The 19968-nt window shown below is 46.1% G+C and overlaps 1 protein-coding gene across 1 annotated transcript in view; it reads left to right on the forward strand.

The window, feature by feature from the left end:
- SCEL (sciellin) overlaps window positions 1-16160 on the forward strand; it is a 63243-nt gene extending 47083 nt beyond the window's left edge. The window contains exons 15-19 of the mRNA XM_026656298.1: window positions 8538-8609; window positions 11628-11702; window positions 12902-13010; window positions 14126-14228; window positions 16116-16160. Of these exons, the coding sequence (XP_026512083.1) occupies window positions 8538-8609; window positions 11628-11702; window positions 12902-13010; window positions 14126-14228; window positions 16116-16132 (376 nt within the window). The 3' untranslated portion in view covers window positions 16133-16160. The remainder of the gene's footprint in view (window positions 1-8537; window positions 8610-11627; window positions 11703-12901; window positions 13011-14125; window positions 14229-16115) is intronic.
- Window positions 16161-19968: the final 3808 nt, after the last annotated feature.

Genomic DNA, 19968 nt, shown 5'->3' on the forward strand with positions numbered 1-19968 from the left:
CAGGTCTGGGATGAATCCCAGTGGCTGCGAAACTTTCGCATGCGGAAGGGGACTTTCCTCGAACTTTGTGAGTTGCTGTCCCCTGCCCTGAAGCGCAAGGACACCCGCATGCGAGCAGCCCTCACTGTCCAGAAGCGAGTGGCCATAGCCCTCTGGAAGCTTGCAACGCCGGACAGCTACCGGTCAGTCGCGAACCACTTTGGTGTGGGCAAATCTACCGTGGGGGTTGTTGTCATGCAAGTAGCCAAGGCAATCGTGAAGGTACTAGTCCCAAAGGTAGTGACCCTGGGAAACGCGCAGGTCATCATAGATGGCTTTGCCGCGATGGGATTCCCAAACTGCGGTGGGGCTATCGATGGGACTCACATCCCTATCCTGGGACCGGACCACCAGGCCAGCCAGTACATCAATAGAAAGGGCTACTTTTCAATGGTGCTGCAAGCACTGGTGGACCATCGGGGACGGTTTACAAACATCTACGTCGGATGGCCGGGCAAGGTTCATGACGCTCGCGTGTTCAGGAACTCTGGTCTGTTTAGACGGCTGCAGGAAGGTATTTACTTCCCAGACCACAAAATAACTCTTGGGGATGTGGAGATGCCTACAGTCATCCTCGGGGACCCAGCCTACCCGCTAATGCCCTGGCTCATGAAGCCCTATACTGGCGCCCTGGACACAGAAAAAGAACTCTTCAACTACCGGCTGAGCAAGTGCAGAATGGTGGTGGAGTGTGCTTTTGGCCGTCTCAAAGGGAGATGGAGAAGCTTACTCACTCGCTGTGATCTCAGTGAAACCAATATCCCCATCGTTATTGCAGCTTGCTGTGTGCTCCACAATCTGTGTGAGAGCAAGGGGGAGACCTTTATGGCGGGGTGGGAGCTAGAGGCAAATAGCCTGGCTGCTGATTACGTCCAGCCAGACAGCCGGGCCATTAGAAGATCCCAGCGGGACGCCCTGTGCATCCGGGAGGCTTTGAAAGCTAGGTTCCTGAGTGAGCAGGGCAACCAGTGACTTTTCAGTTTGTGGACAGAAAAGCTGAACCTGCCCCCGTTTCTTTACCCAGTTCATTTGGACTATCCTCTCCAGTTACATACCCCCTTCACCCCCTTCCCCTTCCCAAAAAATAAAATCATTTCTATTTTGTTAATGAACACCGTTGTCTGTATTGCTGTTTTCGCGGGAATATTTTAAACCGGGGACGCAGACTGTGGCGGGGGGCGGGTTTAGTGTTCTGAGGCAAATGATGCTTCTAAACTCCCGGAATGACAGGCTCCGCACTGGTGGACTGGTTATTTCAATGGAGCCTGCCAGCACTCCTGGGGGGGACTGTGTGTATGTGTCGGCTATGTGACTTTCTGGCAGGGGGGGTAGGGTTACAGATCCCCTGCTGCGTGGATCTGTGAGCCAGGATAAGGACCGCTGCATAAGATCTGTAACTGCCCTCCCCCGCCACAAAGTCACAGAGCAACCCCCCCCCCCAGAACATGAAAAACACCTCCCAGACTGACCAGGGTAACCAGTGACTGCACTGTGTATGTGTCCTGATGCTGGACCTGACACCGCCTCTGTACCCTGCTAAAGGTCACTGTCCTGTCCAATTACCAAGCCCCTTCCCCCCCTCCAGACAGACTCTCCCTCAAAAGAACCTGACTGAAACAGTAATGAACAGAAACAAACATTTTATTGCGAACCAGACATGAAACGTGGGGGGTGAAACTTGGACGGGGGCTTGTGTGAGGTGGGTAGGAAAGGACTTATGAAATTTTGGGGAATGTCAGCCTTCTAGTGCTAGAGCAGTCTGCAGGGGTTGACTGAAAGTTTTAACGGCCCTTGCCGCCCCTCCTTCTTTGGACTTTGGGTGAGGGTGGTGTGGGACTTGGTGGCGGGTGAGGGCGGTTACAGATAGACTGCAGCGGGGCTCTGTCCTCCTGCCTCCGGTCTTGCAGAACATCCACAAGGCGCCGGAGCGTGTCCGTTTGCTCCCTCATTAGTCCAAGCAGCTTTTCAGTAGCCTGTTGGTCCTCCTGACGCCACCTCTCCTCCCGTTCCATGACTGCTCGGTGCATTTGTGACAAGTTCTCCCTCCACTGTGTCTGCTGGGCTGCCTGGGCTCGGGAGCAGCCCATTAGTTCTGAGAACATGTCTTCACGCGTCTTCTTCTTCCTCCGCCTAATCTGCGCTAGCCTCTGGGAGTGTGCTGACAGGCTGGGTTGGGAGACAGTCGCAGATGTGTCTGTGTGAATTGTAAAAAGGGAGTGAATTCCTGAGACAGATAAATGAAATTGTATACAAAGAACCTAGTCTTTCTCTGTGAACAAGACCATGCACTGAACCTCTCACATGCGCACTCAGGACAAGGTCGAATTTTCGGCCGTCGCCTTCAGTGCCTGTGGACTTGCGTAGGTCTTGGAGTGTTCAGAGAACTGTGGCTGGAGACCTGAACTTCTGGAGCGGGCAATAATGGTAAGCCGGAGACTTGTGGCTGCTTAAAACTCCAGCAGTAGCACTGGCCTCCTTTCACATTGAAAGCAATGCCAGTCTCTGCTGCCAGCAATCAGGACAGCATCAACTCTGCCCCTGTCCCACCCCCTCGCGGCTGTCCCAGGGAAAGATCCCTGTATGCTGCCCCTCTCCCTCCACCGCGTGGCTGTAAAGCAGTCCCAATACTAACATTCCCCTCCCTAATTCAAAGCAGGGCGTCATGAGCGACATCACCCTCCTGAGGATCCCGGACACCCAGAGAGAACGCATGCTGCGGGAAAGCATGCAGAAACCGGGGCCGTATGCCGCCATGCTATGTCGTGCGATGATCCCGGAGTACTTGATTGTGGCGTGGAGGGGACATGTCTGCTACCACGGAGGGCCCACTAAGATCGCCCTACCCCGGAACCTGATCAACAGGCTTGAGCTCTACCTCCACGAGACCTACGAGGAGTTCTCCTACGAGGATTTCTCGTCGATCCCCGGCCACATTGACCGGATTTTCGCGTAGGTGCACTGGGACTTTGGAGTGGAGCGTCTTGGGCCTGGGAATCATGTAGTAACGGACATTGTGAAATTTTTTTAAAATACTTGGGACTAAATTGAGAAGAGCCTAAGACAGAGAAATCATGAAAACCCATTTGTTACCTTTGTAAATATTCCTGTTTTGTACCTGATTATTTTTTTACTAGTTTACAGCACTTTTATAAATATACATTGTTAATAGTATAAATATTACCGTTCTGCTTTAAATAAATGTTTACATGTTTACAGCACTTACTGCTTGATCCTTCCCCTGATTCTGTGTCCGGGGTAAGGGATGGGGACGGTTGGTACGGGATCTCGGTAAGGGTGATGAAGAGCTCCTGGCTGTTGGGGAAATCAGCGGTGCCAGCGCTGTCGACTGCCTCGTCCTCTTCATCTTCCCCGTCCGCTAACATGTCCGACGAGGAACCGGCCGCGGACAATATCCCATCCTCGGAGTCCACGGTCAGGGGTGGGGTAGTGGTGGCGGCCGCTCCCAGGATGGAATGCAGTGCCTCGTAGAAACGGGATGTGTGGGGCTGGGATCCGGAGCGTCCGTTAGCCTCTTTGGTTTTTTGGTAGCCTTGTCTCAGCTCCTTGATTTTCACGCGGCACTGCGTTGCATCCCGGCTGTAGCCTCTCTCTGCCATGGCTTTGGAGATCTTCTCGTAGATCTTAGCATTCCTTCTTTTGGAGCGCAGCTCTGAAAGCACGGACTCATCGCCCCACACTGCGATGAGATCCAAGACTTCCCGATCAGTCCATGCTGGGGCCCTCTTTCTATTAGATTGCACGGCCATCTCTGCTGGAGAGCTCTGCATAGTTGCCACTGCTGCTGAGCTCCCCTCGATGTCCAAAGAGGAACTGAGATTCAAACTGCCCAGACAGGAAAATGAAAATGAATTCAAATTTTCCCGGGGGTGTGGCTGGTCAGAGCATCCGAGCTCGGACTGCTGTCCAGAGCGTCAACAGAGTGGTGCACTGTGGGATAGCTCCCGGAGCTATTACCGTCGATTTCCATCCACACCTAGCCTAATTCGATATGGCCATGGCGAATTTAGCGCTAATCCTCTCATTGGGGAGGATTACAGAAATCGATTTAAAGAGAGCTTTATGTCGAACTAAATGGCTTCCTGGTGTGGACGGGTGCAGGGTTAATTCGATATAACGGCGCTAAAGTCGACATAAAAGCCTAGTGTAGACCAGGCCTTAGACTCTGTTTTCCATGTGGCTTGTTCCTGAACTGAAACAAAACTCGAGTTTAAAAAAAAAATAACCCCAATATTGATTCTTTATTTTTTGTTGTCAAAATCTGTATATCTGTTCTGTGCTGGTATTTTAAAGTCCCAATTTAAAATGTAATATGTATCCAAAAATCCATTGCCAACGTTGCAGAAATATAGATAACATATAAAAACCCCACCATCAACACAACAATTTGACAGTAGAAATGAAAACTATTAATGGGAACCTTACAGAGTTTGGCATTCAATTAGTAAGAAAAACATGTAAAAGTTTGGATGTGCATCCAAGTCTACAGAGGGCCCCAACAAGACCCACAGCATTGTATCCCCACACAATCCCCTTGCCACAACAGGTCTTGTGATAAACTTTCCTTTCCAACATCTCCATACCAAACTAGCTGCTGTTGTCATCTTGGCATGAGGTTCTGTGGCCTTTTGGTTTCTTTAGTGGCCTCATTTTCAGATTTTGTGTATGTATTTGTGCACCCTGTCTGGTGGAAGCACAGCCTCTTTATCCCCCCACTCTCCCCAGCTCTCTCCTTCTTCCCCTGTTGCCCTCATTCACAGACCCACAAGGGATTCTTCTTGCCCCTATCCTTGCTGACCGCATACCTGCAGATGTCTTGTTTTAGTGTGGGTAATGGTCTGTATAGCTTTCACCCTCCTGATGTCTTCAGGGCAAGAGGGCTAGGTGGTAACTCCTTATTAGCTTCTTCAAGGATTAGGGAGCATTCAGTGAGCCCCCTGAAATGGCTAATAAGGACTCCCTGAAATTAAACAAGGAGGAGTAGTTGGTAAAAGCCACCAAGCCCTTCCCCAAGTAAGTGACATCACTGAGCGTTGGACAGGTTGTGAGAGTGGATGTGCCAGGGAGTGGGCTTGGACAAAAGGATGGAGGTGTGTGATGAGCAAACTAGAGCCAGGACTACTTCAGACAGAAAATAGACCCACAGTACTAAGATCAGTTTGGATCTGGGTTGTCTTCAGCTGAATAACCCTTTCCAAAGTTTAGGAGTTGGGGGGTGAATAAAATGGTTCTTATTTTGGCCCATCCTTTATTTAGAGGTCTTAGTCCAGTTGCCAACTGATAAATGTCCACATCACAAAACCACCACCACAAAACACTAATTGGCAACCTTGTCACCACCCTCATTAGAGTTGACAGGCACTGATTGGGGATGGACACCGAACAACTGGCTCACAACCTACAGATGGTCCCTCCAGGTCACCATAGAAGTATGAGAAAACTTGCATGGTTGCTGCCACCACAGCTTGACATGTCTGGGGGAATGCAGAACGATTTAATCTGCTGGGCTGCCAATCTGCCACATTTCATTACCGCTAAATTCACACCCTTTTTTTTAAAAAGAAAAGGAAAGAAAAAATGTCTCTTGTTCACTTTCTAATGTTAGTAACACACGGCCACATTGTGCCTTCAAGTGTCACTGAAAGTGGTCTGACTGTGCATGATTTAAAAATATACTTTGTGTCATAAATCTTTGTCTTGTCATTGTTTTTTTAGGACAACTGAGCAACCCTCTGATTCTGCTAGTGCTCCAAATAACCGATCTGACACAAACTACTCTTATGACAACAGAGGATCCAGGTAGTTAATGAGTTACAAAGATTAAATAAATAATGCCTCAAGCATTTTCCTTACACAAAATCCAGGCAAACAGCCTTTATGCGTGAAAGTTCCATGGAGACTGGAATCCTCCCACCAGCCTGTGGAGTGGCAAGAGAAACAAAGGATATATTTACTGGCTGTGCCCTTACACTCTCTGCCCCACCCAGATACCTCCTTCCATGCTGCTATGGATAGAACCTCCAGGTTACACTGCTCCAAGGCACATGGTGGGCAGAGACACCTTGTGTCATCTCTCACCTTTCTCAGCAGAACTGTACTGAGTTTTCTGCCTTACAGGCCATGCATAGGCTGAAGCAAATAGATTTTTTTAAAAGATGCTTCCCTTTCAGTGCTGGAGTCTCTTCCTTTAGCTAGGATCTGTAACTACAGACACTTAGTATTGTAAATCTCAGTGAAAACTGACCAAATTTATGCCCTGGAAGCTTGGAGAAAGTACCAGCTTGCCACTTATTGAAGGGTAGCAGGAAAGCAGGTGAAAATAAGAAATAACATGTTTTTCTGCACAAAGTCATAACAGGATTATCAAATGATTAAAAATCTTTTGACAACAAATAAACAATGTATCATTCTGCCTGAATGAAAGAACACTCTGGATGAGGAAATGAAAGCCCCAGTGATGTGATATTTCTGTTTAAACATGAAAATGAGTATAGTCACTCTTCAGGAGCAAACAGCACAACCATATTACTAACACAGGGCTAGACTGTGCCTTTAAGCACGGTCCTGTGTAAGTGGCAGTCCATAACTTCACATCCCTAGGAGGAATAAAGGGAAGGAACTGTGACTTTGAACCATAATTCCTTCACTCCTCTTAGAATCATAGAATCCTAGAATATCAGGGTTGGAAGGGACCTCAGGAGGTCATCTAGTCCAACCCCCTGCTCAAAGCAGGACCAATTCCCAACTAAATCATCCCAGCCAGGGCTTTCTCACGCCTGACCTTAAAAACCTCTAAGGAAGGAGATTCCACCACCTCCCTAGGTAACCCATTCCAGTGCTTCACCACCCTCCTAGTGAAAAAGTTTTTCCTAATATCCAACCTAAACCTCCCCCACTGCAACTTGAGACCATTACTCCTTGTTCTGTCATCAGGTACCACTGAGAACAGTCTAGATCCATCCTCTTTGGAACCCCCTTTCAGGTAGTTGAAAGCAGCTATCAAATCCCCCCTCATTCTTCTCTTCTGCAGACTAAACAATCCCAGTTCCCTCAGCCTCTCCTCATAAGTCATGTGCTCCAGCCCCCTAATCATTTTTGTTGCCCTCCGCTGGACTCTTTCCAATTTTTCCACATCCTTCTTGTAGTGTGGGGCCCAAAACTGGACACAGTACTCCAGATGAGGCCTCACCAATGTCGAATAGAGGGGAATGATCACTTCCCTCGATCTGCTGGCAATGCCCCTACTTATACAGCCCAAAATGCCGTTAGCCTTCTTGGCAACAAGGGCACACTGTTGACTCATATCCAGCTTCTCGTCCACTGTAACCCCTAGGTCCTTTTCTGCAGAACTGCTTCCTAGCCATTCGGTCCCTAGTCTGTAACAGTGCATGGGATTCTTCCGTCCTAAGTGCAGGACTCTGCACTTGTCCTTGTTGAACCTCATCAGGTTTCTTTTGGCCCAATCCTCTAATTTGTCTTCACTTGCTCCTTGTCAGGGAGGACAGTGGAAGAATTCTGCTACTGACCTTTATCCGTAGCAGTGCAAGATGCCACTCAGTAGTGAGGAATGGGAGGTGCATTGTGTCAGCTGGAGCCAAGGCTCCACCCATCCCTGTCCTCTCCACCCGGAAGGAAGAACCAGGTGTACAGTCCCTGCTCTTCTTCCTACATCTGCAACTGGATGCTGAGGGTTCTTGCTTACTCTTACACTTGTGCATTGCCACATAGGCCTGGGCGACAATTTGGCCAAGAGTGAAAGGAAACATAATTTCAGGACTCAGAATAAATATTCAACACAAACATTCATCAACATTTTGCAGCTGGCATACAATTTCTCAGTTGTCATGGCTTTTGTAACATTGTGACTAGCTTTGAGTAGTGTAATGGAAATAAAACAATAATAGCAGGCAAAGAGTGAGCTACAGCATGTAGTGTTGTTCCCTTTAAACTTGATAGAATGTGTACCCTTTACTGGCACTGTGAATAGAAAGCCAGATTTAATTAATTAAAAGTATTTAAATGAAGTGAAATGTCCTCATATGTTGTTCTATCTATTTTTACATAGTTAATTCTTCAGACGAGTACTAAGTATTTTGCTATAGGTACTGCAAGACCAGGTAGCAACGTGGCAAATTAAGGAGAGAATGGCAGGATTGAAATTAAAAACAATTCTTCCGAATATGGAATTTTGAGGGGGAAGAGGGATTGGATTTCATTCCAATGTTCATTATTTTTGTGCATTTCCATTATATGTAGTGAACAGTTTCCTGCTATCATATGAAAAAACATGCACTCAGTTGCTGACTGAGGCCCCAGGCTCCCTGGAACTTTGTGAGGGCAAGATTGGAGCCTAAAATAACCAGTGAAATTCAGGCTTAGGAATTATCCTTGTTATTATTTACAGTCTCTCATGATTGCTTTGTATATATATAGTTAATCTTTTTTAAAGATGTAGTTATACATGTGTTTGTGTATTTCAGCAATAAAACTTCGACCAGTTACTCAAGTCCAAAGGACAACGTTGTGTACACCAGGACATATGAGGAGAATAGGTACTGGAAAAAATTTTTCTCAATAATTTTTATTTATGTAATAATTCTGAAAATACCAGTTTAAGCATAAACAATGTTATTTTCAGGGATAGTGCACCCAATATGAATATTATGTTGAGTACTGGATGCTGTGACGGTCCACACCCCTAGGGTCAGAGCAGCGTGGCTGTGACAGTCCACGCCCCTAGGGTCAGGGCAGCGTGGCCTACCTGCCAGAGTCCATAAAGCAGCCCCTAGGGTCAGGGCAGCGTGGCCTAGCGGCCAGAGTCTATAAAGCTGGGGTGCCCACCAAGGGGTGTGGTGGCCCCGGTGGAGGGGCCCAGGCCCACCCAACTCCACCGGGTCCCAACCCAGGGCCCTACCAGTGGCGTAGCAACTTGCCACTGAATCAGTGCGAGGGTCCTACCGAAACACACTGAGGTTTCCCGGGTGGGAGGTACCACTCCATCACCCTCCCTGGGTCACTTCCTACCAAAATCTGCGTTGGGGTGTCCCATGAGATGTCGGGTTTGCTGTGGTCGGAGGGGCCAGTCGCCCCTCCAGTCGCCGGGGTGCAGGTGGGTCCAGGGAGGCTCTGATTCCCAGCGTAGTCAGGAGCTGTGGCTGGCCCTCCGCAGGAGCTTCCCAGACAGGTTCTTCCCCTGCGGCCTCCAGCCCAGAATGAGCTGGGTTTCCTCCCTTTATACTGCTAGAGCAGGGGTCGGCAACCTCTGGCACGCGGCTCGCCAGGGTAAGCACCCTGGCGGGCCGGGCCAGTTTGTTTACCTGCCGCGTCGGCAGGTTCGGCCGATCGCGGCTCCCACTGGCCGCGGTTCGCCGTCCCAGGCCAATGGGGGCGTCGGGAAGTGGTGCGGGCGAGGGATGTGCTGGTTGCGGCTTCCCGCCACCCCCATTGGCCTGGGACGGCGAACTGCGGCCAGTGGGAGCCGCGATCGGCCGAACCTGCCGACGCGGCAGGTAAACAAACTGGCCCGGCCCGCCAGGGTGCTTACCCTGGCGAGCCGCGTGCCAGAGGTTGCTGACCCCTGTGCTAGAGCATTTGGAGCATGCCCAGCCTTGCTGGGGAGGCAGGACTTCCGCTGTCAATAATATGGGCCTAACCCTGTCTGGGCTAGTGCAGGGTAAGCAGACCCCATCACAGATGCATAGTACATATAATGACATCTCCATCCCTGATTTAGTTTTAAGGTTTGAACTATCATAACATCCCAATATCAGATAGGGAAGATTAATGTAAGGTAGTTGGAGAGCAGATTGGAGAGAAACAACTGGAACAGCAGAGAGAAGTTCAGAGAGGCCAGGTACAACTGAAAAAAATACAGATATAAAAATGCAGAGATCAACAGGAGACTCTGACTTATATGTATGTTTACACATGCATAGCAACCTCTCAGACCTGGCCACTTGTGATTAAAGTAAAGACCATGGCAAGCTAAATTCAGACCTGGTTTGTGGTAGCTTGGTGTAAAGCAGGGATCGGCAACGCTCCAGGCCAATGGGGGCAGTGGGAAGCGATGGCCAGCATATCCCTCGGCCCGCGCCACTTCCTGCTGCCCCCATTGGCCTGGAGTGGCGAACCGCGGCCAGTGGGAGCCGCGATTGGCCGAACCTGCAGACACTGCAGGTAAACAAACCGGCCCAGCCGCCAGAGTGCTTACCCTGGCGTGTCATGTGCCAAAGGTTGCCGATCCCTGGTGTAAAGCAAGGCACAGGTTTCTCAGTAGAGGGAAGCTCGCTGGAGAGAGGTTGCAATGATGCAAGGCAACCACAGCCTCTCCTCAAAAGCCAACACAACCTGAAAAGTAGGTAGCACTAGGTGAGCAAAGTGTTATGATCAGTGCAGACTGTGGGATGCAGTTCACTGTATCCCTTTGGGGCAGTCTCTGCCACCTGGGCTCCTGTGGAGTTTTCTAGTGCAAATTAGAGATGTCTTGCCATGGTGGAACTCCCATGAGAGTCTGGAAGTCGGTGGCACAGCTAGGCATGGAACCAGGATTTCTTGAGTCCCAATCAGTGCCTTAATCACAAAACCACCCTTACACTCTCTGAAAGAAGGCATCTAATACAAGTAGTAACCACTACTATAAAGTTATTTTTAACTGTATTAAAAAACAGTGATACAAACTGTAATTATTACCTTATGGTAGTACCAATGTAGTCCTAAGGAAATAGGGTTATTAAGTAAGTTCAGAAAAGTTCAAAACCTGTGAATTTGCTTGGCAGGTTGACTTTCTTACCTGCCTCCCAACTGATGGTTATTGCTGTGCTCAGTGAAATTATTCTTGACAGTAAAGTAGCCAGAACAAGCTCTATTAAAAAAAACTGAACATTTAGCTCCCAAAATAGTTAAATTTACTACAGTATTTCCTGTTCTCAGTATAAGGAGCTTTACAATTACTGTGGTAACTAGACATACCATTCTGTAATGAAAAACTTTATATTTTAATGGTGCTCACTGTACTTCTAGGGATACATCACAATTTTAGCAAAAAGTGATTGGCTAGTACTAAAAGGGCAGCTCTTCTAGTATTGGTGGAAAAACGTGGCATTTCTCTGGCTCCTGATGCTTTTTCTAACAGATATGCTTTAGTTCAAACAGGAATTAATTCAGGGGAGTCCTTTGGCCTGGGTAATACAGGAGGTCAGACTAAATGATCATGGTGGTCTCTTCTGACCTTATAACTGATCAAACTATAACATTTAGATCACAAGCAGTCAAAATATCATATTTCAGATTTTGCTTGATGGGTTTGTGATTTCAGTTTGAAATGCTAAGGAATTATAAAACAGCACAGCATAAAACTTGGTATTTTGTTTTAATTTACATTAAACTGAGATTTATTTTCTCAACTGAGTGTTAAAAAAAAACAAAACTCATCTCTCGATTTATTTTTACCATGTGACCACTGGTTCGGGTATGGGTTAGCATTTATGAACTGCACATTTTCCTTATTGCAGTAAAGCCTTGAAAAGTCAAAAGTATTGCTTGCTAACTGTGAATCATTCACTGCATTACAGCAAATCACCCAATGACGCATATAAAGAAAATGTCACTGGAAAGTCTATCAAAACTGTTTACTCTACTTCTGATCGGTAAGTGTGCTATCGAGGAACACTGACATTTTACAATAGCACCCATATCTACAGACAAACAAGCACAGTGGAAGCCACCACTATTGTGATCAGACTGTCTACTCAGACAGGCCTGCCTTTCAATGGAACCTTGCCATTTCCATGGCCTTGCGCTCTGCATTATAAGTTACATTACATTAGGGCTTGTCTATACAAACAGTAAATTGGCGACAAACTGGAGTGCAAATCTACCTCACACTAGCCTGCTGCACACTAACTGTTTGTGTGGACTTTCCTGGGAGCGGGGCGCAAAACTTCCTTGCACCGGCCCTTTGTGGGTGTGAGCAAAATTAGTTCAATTTATGCAGCCAGCACAGCAGCAGCAGCAGCAGCAGCAGATGAGGATGTCTAGAGAAAATATTGGGAGCAATATGACAAGAAAAGGTAGAGAGAACTGAGATGATCCAAACAGTACACATGTTAATTTCACAGCAGTGAGAGCAGGAAACTGCTTCCAGCTGCTTCTGCACCAAAACTCAGTGCAAGATTGGGCACTTGAATGAGAGTCTAAATCCAACTATCAAATTGCTGGGATTGCTTCTCTGAGACATTAAAATCTCCTAATTCCATCCTTGCTCCCTCCACTTAAGGTATGTCTGTACAGCAACTTCTTGAGCCAGTGTGCTAAAAATAGCAGTGTGGGCATAGTGGCATGGATGGTGGCTCAGGCCAGCTGCCCGAGTACAATCTCATCTGTGTGACCCCCAGGTACATATTCAAGTAGCTAGCCTGACCCACCACCCATGCTGTTGCAGCCACACTGCTATTTTAGTGTGCTAGTTGGAGCAGAGATATTGTCTACCTGTGCTGAGCAACACCCTCCCAGCTGCTGGGTACACTAGGGTACCTTAGTGTGCACACTCCCAGGGAGCCAGCAACAGAATACGTTCTGACTCCTATTTAGAATCATTCGGCTCACCAAATAAGGCCAGTATTCTTGCTACCTGGTAAATGTATTAATCAGGTTGCCCATCCCTGCAGTGCATACATCACTACCATTAATTAGAACATGGAATATCGATGCATCATTATTACATTCCTGACTGATGTGCTGTATACTAATGGCCTTCCACAGTAATATACTAAATTAATCAGTTCTCCCGCTTGATTTCAATGGTAGCTGCTTTTCTGACAGCTGATGTTATATTATGTACCCACAGGACTATAATTGAAAAAGATATGTGTACATACTGCCGGAAGCCACTGGGCATAGATTCCAAAATGATCTTAGATGCCTTACAGATTTGCTGTCACTCAACTTGCTTCAAGGTAAGAAGGGGTTTCACTTCCTGCCATGAAATAGAAATAAACATATATCCTGAACAACATGAATTATATTACATATATCATAAAACAATGTGTAGGCCTTAGCACCTCTGCCTCCAGGAGCAGAACAGAGCCTGCATTGGGAGAGGGAAGTTTTTGCCTAGGTACCATGCACCTCTTTCCCCCCCTTCTGGCCACATGGGTGGTGAGGGAACCAGCAGGATTGCTTCAGATTCTCCTACCCACTAATCCTGCAAGGAAGCCTTCAGTTGTATTAACTTGCAGTCTTATCCCCTACATATCACAGAACTTTACCTATGCTCTGGAAATCTTATGAAGGAGCTGTATTTTCCAGGGACTAGTAGGAGTTAGTGAGGCTGGGCAGCACAGCATAGGTGAAGTTACCCCTTTTGACGTGAACAGTTAGCCAAAATGGGGAATCTTGTGGGTTGTCTCTATTAGGAGAGAAATTGATGATGGAGTCAGGTATTTCTTTCACGCAATCATGTTTATTTACAAATGTATGTAAAGTCCCATTTCCCTGAACACAGTAAGAATCAAACAGGGGATAATCTAATTGCTCACAGTTCCAAACTCTTTTCTAGTCAACGCTTTTAGTTTTTTCTCAGTGGCAAACTATCAGTGCTTCTGTGTCTGGTGCTTCCTTGTTGCCTTTTTTGTCTCCTTTTGTGGTATTTCTGCATGCACCTTCACTCTCACTCTCGCACTCAGAGCTCAGTTTCTGAACCAGTCTTGCATGGCCGGTGTTTTGGGAAGTGGCTCCTATGTTTCAGCTATCTATTTCATAAAGGTCAAGATTGTTAAACAGCACACTTATCTGAACCACACTAGTGGAAAAGGGAATTAAGAATATTGGGGAGGAAAATCTACAGTTTGCGAAGCAGAAGGTACTGAACCTTGGGCACCACATGAAAATAATAATTTGACTGTGCTGACTAGGATTGCTATTCCTTGGAGAGATTGTGTTCAGTGACACTAAAATACTACTGGCCACAACTCTGTCCTTGGATGCTTACGTGATGGAGCTTAAATAAATATTAGACAGTTTTTTGGATTTGTTTTTTACATAAGACTGTGCATATAATTATGTGTTAAAGTGTGAAGTGTGCAAAAGACCTCTGGAAGATCTGAAAGCAGGAGACAGCATTTGGATTTACAGAAATACTGTGCATTGTGAACCCTGCTATTTCAAAATTAAAGGTAAGTTGCAGGAAGATTACACTGTAGCAGATTGGATTAAATGCTCTGTTTTCTCTCTCAAATTTCCAAAGTATCTTTCAAAAAATGCAATACAATTTTTGTTTCAGTGACTGTTTCTGGTGACATCTGTCACACTGTCTAGAGTGGCTCACAGCTGTGAGTGCCAACCTCAGGGCAGACTGTCAAGAAGCAGGGCAGAGACCCCAAACTAGTTGTATGTTCTATCCCAGTAACAAGTGTGAATTCCTAACACATTATAACAATCTTACCATGGAGTCACAGACAGTCCTGTTGGGCATTCCAGTCTATCTTGCCACCCAGGCAAGCTGGACTTAGTGATAGTTAGTTGCTGTACACAAAAGATCACAAAATATTCAGGTCGCTCTCAGTCCCAAGAGACCAGTCACTTACCCCTGGTCATTTTGTACCTTAGATCTCACACCAAAGACAATGCTTTTAGCCAGTTGAATAGTAAACTATCTAAGGATTTATTAATTATTAAATGAAATGAGAGATTTTTTACAAGGCTAAAGCAGGCAACCATATATACACAAATGAATTACAGACTAGGGCAAAGGTTCTCAAACTTCACTGCACCGCAACCCCCTTCTGACAACAAAAGTTACTACATGACCCCAAGAAGGGGACCGAAGCCTGAGGCCAATGAAGTCCTGCCACTCCAGGCAGCAGGGAAAATGTGAAAGCCTGAGGCCCACCACCCTTGGTAAGGGGTCAAAGCTGAAGCCCAAAGCCTGCATCACTGGGCGGGAGGCCTGCAAACTGAGCCCCACTGCCCAGGGCTGAAGCCAAAGCCTTAGCCCCAAGTGCTTGGGTTTGGGCCCAGGGCCTCAGCCAGTCTAACACAAGCCCTGGTGACCCCACTAAAAAAGGGTTGCGACCCACTTTGGGGTCCTGACACAATGTTTGAGAACCACTGCCCTAGCCCCAAGTCATCTACCCATAGGAACCCTACCCCTACTCCCAAATCCCCTACCAATAGGAACCCTAACCCTAGCACGGGGATGCCTACCTGAAGGAACCCTAACCCTAGCCCCAACTCCCCTACCCATAGGAACCCCAACCCTAATGAGGGGATGCCTACCCATAGGAGCCCTAGCCCTATCCCCAAGTCCTCTACCTATAGGAACCCTAACCCTAGCACAGGGATGCCTTTCCATAGGAACCCTAACCCTAGGGCGGGGATGTCTACAAATAGGAACCCTAACCCTAGTGTAGGGATGCCTACCCATAGGAAACCTAAATCTTGGGCTGGGATGGCTACCCATGGGAATCGTAAGCCTAGCCCGAAATCCCCTACCCATATGAACCCTAATGCTAGGGTGGGGATGCCTACCCATAGGAACTCTAGCTTTAAGGCAGGGATCCTACCCATAGGAACCTTATCCCTAGTCCCAATTCCCCTACCCATAGAAACTGCAACCTTAACAAGGGATGCATACCCATAGGAACCCTAACCCTAGCCCCAAGTCCTCTACCCTTAGGAACCCTAACCCTAGGGCAGGGATGCCTACAAATAGGAACCCTAACCCTAGTGTAGGGATGCCTATTCATAAGAACCCTAAAACTTGGGCCGGGACTGCTACCCATAGGAATCGTAAGCCTAGCCCGAAGTCCCCTACACATAGGAACCCTAACGCTAGGGAGGGGATGCCTACCCATAAGAACCCTACTGCTGGGGTGGGGATGCCTACCCATAGGAAGCCCAACCCTAGCACGGGGATGCCTACCCATAGTATCTGACCACTAAGTATCTGGCCCCCAATATCTCTTTACAACAATTCAATTGCCTTCATTTTTGTGTATTTAGAAAGCGTTGATTGTATATTTGCTCTGATGCTTCTTATCAGTCTTTTCTTTGTCTTGCAGAAAAATGGATCTACTAGTTTGGGCTTCCAGAAACTAGGATAAAGATACACTAGTATTTAGTTAAATACATTTTCCTAATACTTAAACAACCTATGTAAAATGTTTAATTTTTTTGTTAGGATTGACATGTTCTAAATATAATATTACTAAATAGTCACTATAGGAACATAGTCTATGAGACTTAAAATGACTTTATAAATACTTCCAGAAAGCAACAAAATGTATGGTTCAGTATGTCCATCAGATGTGTGAAAGTTATTTCTACATGTGATTTGGCAAAAGTAGAGCAACCTTGAAATGTATCATATGGAAGGACATATCTCTGCCTGTGAGTTTTGAAGGACCTGTTTTCTGTTTATCCAAAATATGCCTGAAAATAAATAAAGAATTGTTATCTTTATATGCTATGTTTTTAACACTGATACATTTGTAATCAATGTGTTTTTGAAAACCAGTAGTCTTATGGTTATCCAGTACAGTTATAAAATGTATACTCTACATGACATTACTTTCTTATATACAGTATACACTTTTGCAGGGTGGTTATCCAAACACCTTGTGATTGCTAATTATAAAGAACATAAAAAGCACTTTTTTGGCATAGAAAATATATTAAAGAAATGAAAAGAACTGTTCATTATTTGTTACAATACATCTGTTCACAAAGAGTCAGCAATATTCTGCATTATTCACTGAGAGTCATAAAGTAGTTCAGTGATTTCTTGAGCTACAATGATAGGTTTTGGCTCTTGCATTCTGTTTTGGGATCTTTGATCTTTTACATCATTAACATTATTTGACATAATTAACATTAATTTTTTCTCCTTTGTATCTCAGCAAAAAATCATTGATGAAGTGTGACTATGAAAGAAACCTTTTTTTTTTTCCAAAGGGGTGAAAAAAATAAAAATACATATGGAAATCAACTGATTCCCAGGCAAAAACCTACTGGTGAAAAGAGTATTTAGTTGAAAGAGCTACCTGGGTATTTCTTAGTCCTTCTCTGCTGTTACTTAGAAGACAACTGGGTAACGCAGATCAAAACAATTTATATGAAGAAATGTTAAACTTAATGGGCTAGATCTTGCAATGTGGTCAAGCAGCATGGAGTGCAAGTCATGTATAATGTGTGCAGGGGTGTGGCTTAAAGTCCACCTTTGCAGTCCTATGATCTTGCTACTATTCTGTGCAGTTCAGTCCCCCTGCAGTGTGAGGGCTGCTGCAATTTAAGCAGAGTTTCAATGATCACAAGGGGCTAAAAACAGATGAAGATTAGCATAGTGCAGGGTATCCTATCCATACTTCCTCCCTCTTTCCTGTCAAATCTGTAGCAGTGGGGTAATAGGCATGAAAGTCCCTCAGCTCTACCCTCTTCCAGGGCCTAGTTAAGATGGCTTCACAGCCAGATTGTGTGGGGCAAGGCAGCCCTTACATAAAAGTGACTTGGCTTAATGGTTTTTATGAAACCTTGTGAATTAATGAAAGCAACTTTAATAAACATGTTATTGTAAATATGATTCTTGGTTTGAGCCAACTGCTGATGAATACTTTCCAGTTAAAGAGTGCTGGGACTTCTCTGCTTCATAAGGGAACAATGTCCACAATGACGTGGAGAGAGTTGGTCCAAAATATTTAACACTAGAGGATACATATTCAGTCCTGGCGGAAGCCTTCACCCGGACCAACTGAAATTGGCTGTGTGTGGTTACAGAAGAAGCTATGAATTAGAGACACAGCACTGGGATCTAGAGCCCAGGGTTGTCCACATCTGATATTTTGTTTCAGTCCATTGCCAAGGTTAGAGGCCGGCAGTAAATCTAAACAAATGTGGGGTATTTAGATCTGGGGATTTGGTTCAGGCCCCTCCATAATAAAAATGTTCAGTGGCAGGGAAGCAGCAATATAAAAATAGTAATAAATAATTCTGTGCTCATTAATTCATACTTGATAAGCAGCCATGGTAATTGGCCATATGTTTTATTGTTGTTTTTATTATATGTTATATATGTGCTGAAAATAATAACAGTTTTTTGGCGCTTGAAATTTAGCACATAAAAGGACTGGACAGCAGTATCTATTTAAAAATATCATATTAACATCTCAATGCTTATGGAGCAAAACTAAATCTCTTTTGCATCCTTTTTGCATATCATTAGTGTATAATGTTTAATTTTTCTTTGACTAGTGCTTCATGGAAACATCCAAAGGAACAGTTTTGCAGGCAGCTGTTTTAATGAATCTTTTATCTTCAATAATGCCTTAAATTAGACTGAAAAGCTGCATTGAGGGATGCTATAGTAAATTATATGGGTTTTTGTGGTTCATCAAGCCCATTTTCTCGACATGTAATGGGTATTTCTTTATTTTACAAAGCAGGGGCACAGCTCCAAAGGAGGGGAGGAATCAAGCAATAAGAAAAAAATGACACAAGCATGGAGAGAGAAATAATGTAAATAGAATGGGAAAATAGATATTCATATATTTCGAAGATGTAGTTTACTTGAGGATTACTCACTTATTCAGTAACACAGGTGTGACAATCAGGGTCCAGACACTCCAAATGGAGAAAAGGGGGTCTGAAACCCCAAAGAACAAGCAACTGAATCAACAGCTTGCATATAATGTTATTGTGTATAAATATGTCAAGTAAAGTCTCTGATGAAAGCTTGTAATGTTCTGAACTTGAGAGTCATGAGGAGATACGTATGCAGGTTATGGTTATGAATGCATGCATGTATATGTGTGTAGAAAATGGTAATTGTAATTGTGGGACCTTCCAGGCCAGTTGTTTACACAAAATTAACTCCCAGCACCTAGCACAGGGGTGGCCAACCTGAGCCTGAGAAGGAGCAGGAATTTACCAATGTACATTGCCAAAGAGCCACAGTAATACGTCAGCAGCCCCCCCCATCAGCTTCCCCCCTCCACCCGCGCCTCCTACACACTGGCAGCCCCGCCGATCAGCGCCTCCCCCTCCCTCCCCACACCTCCCGGGATCAGCTGTTTCGTGGCGTGCAGGAGGCTCGGGGGGAGGGGGGAGAAGCGAGGGCATGGCAGGCTCCGGGGAGGAGGCGGTAAGGGGTGGAGTCGGGGCAGGGCCTGTGGCAGAGCCAGGGATTGAGCAGTGAGCACCCCCCAGCACATTGGAAAGTTGGCGCCTGTAGCTCCAGCCCCGGAGTCAGTGCCTATACAAGGAGCCGCATATTAACTTCTGAAGAGCCTCATGTGACTCCGGAGCCACAGGTTGGCCACCCCTGACCTAGCATTTTACAACCCAGGGAAAAACAATGATGGACCATTAAAGTTAGTGGAAAGACATTGACACTGAAAAGGAAACACCAGTCTTAGGCCTTGTCTACACTACACAATTAAGTCGACCTCTGTTAGGTTGACGTACAGCCACCGCACTAATTACTTTGGTTTTTCATGTCCACACTACAGTCCCCCTGCCAGTGGTATGCGTCCTCGCCACGAGCGCTTGCACCGACTTAAGGGGGGCAGTGGGGGGCGCTGACAGCCCAGGCTATGGACTCTGTGCGGAGCCCCACTGCCTGATGCTGACAGCTTGGGTTGTCGGTTCTGCGCAGAGCCATGCTGCCCAGTTCTGACAGCCCGCATGGAACTGACAGGTGATGTAAATAACGCAGTGTCTACACAGACACTGCATTGCCCTAACTACATCGACCTAAGCACTACTCTCGTGGCGGTAGGGTTATTAGGTCAGTGTAGTGGGGGACTTACACTGGCGGCGTTGTGCTGTAGTGTAGACACTTAGGCTAGGTCTACACTACAGCGGACTTCCGACCTAAGATACGCAACTTCAGCTACGTGAATACCGTAGCTGAAGTTGCGT

The sequence above is a fragment of the Terrapene carolina genome, unplaced genomic scaffold (assembly GCF_002925995.2).
Source record: "Terrapene carolina triunguis isolate 2854851 unplaced genomic scaffold, T_m_triunguis-2.0 Scaffold21, whole genome shotgun sequence".
Classification (NCBI taxonomy): Eukaryota; Metazoa; Chordata; order Testudines; family Emydidae; genus Terrapene; species Terrapene triunguis.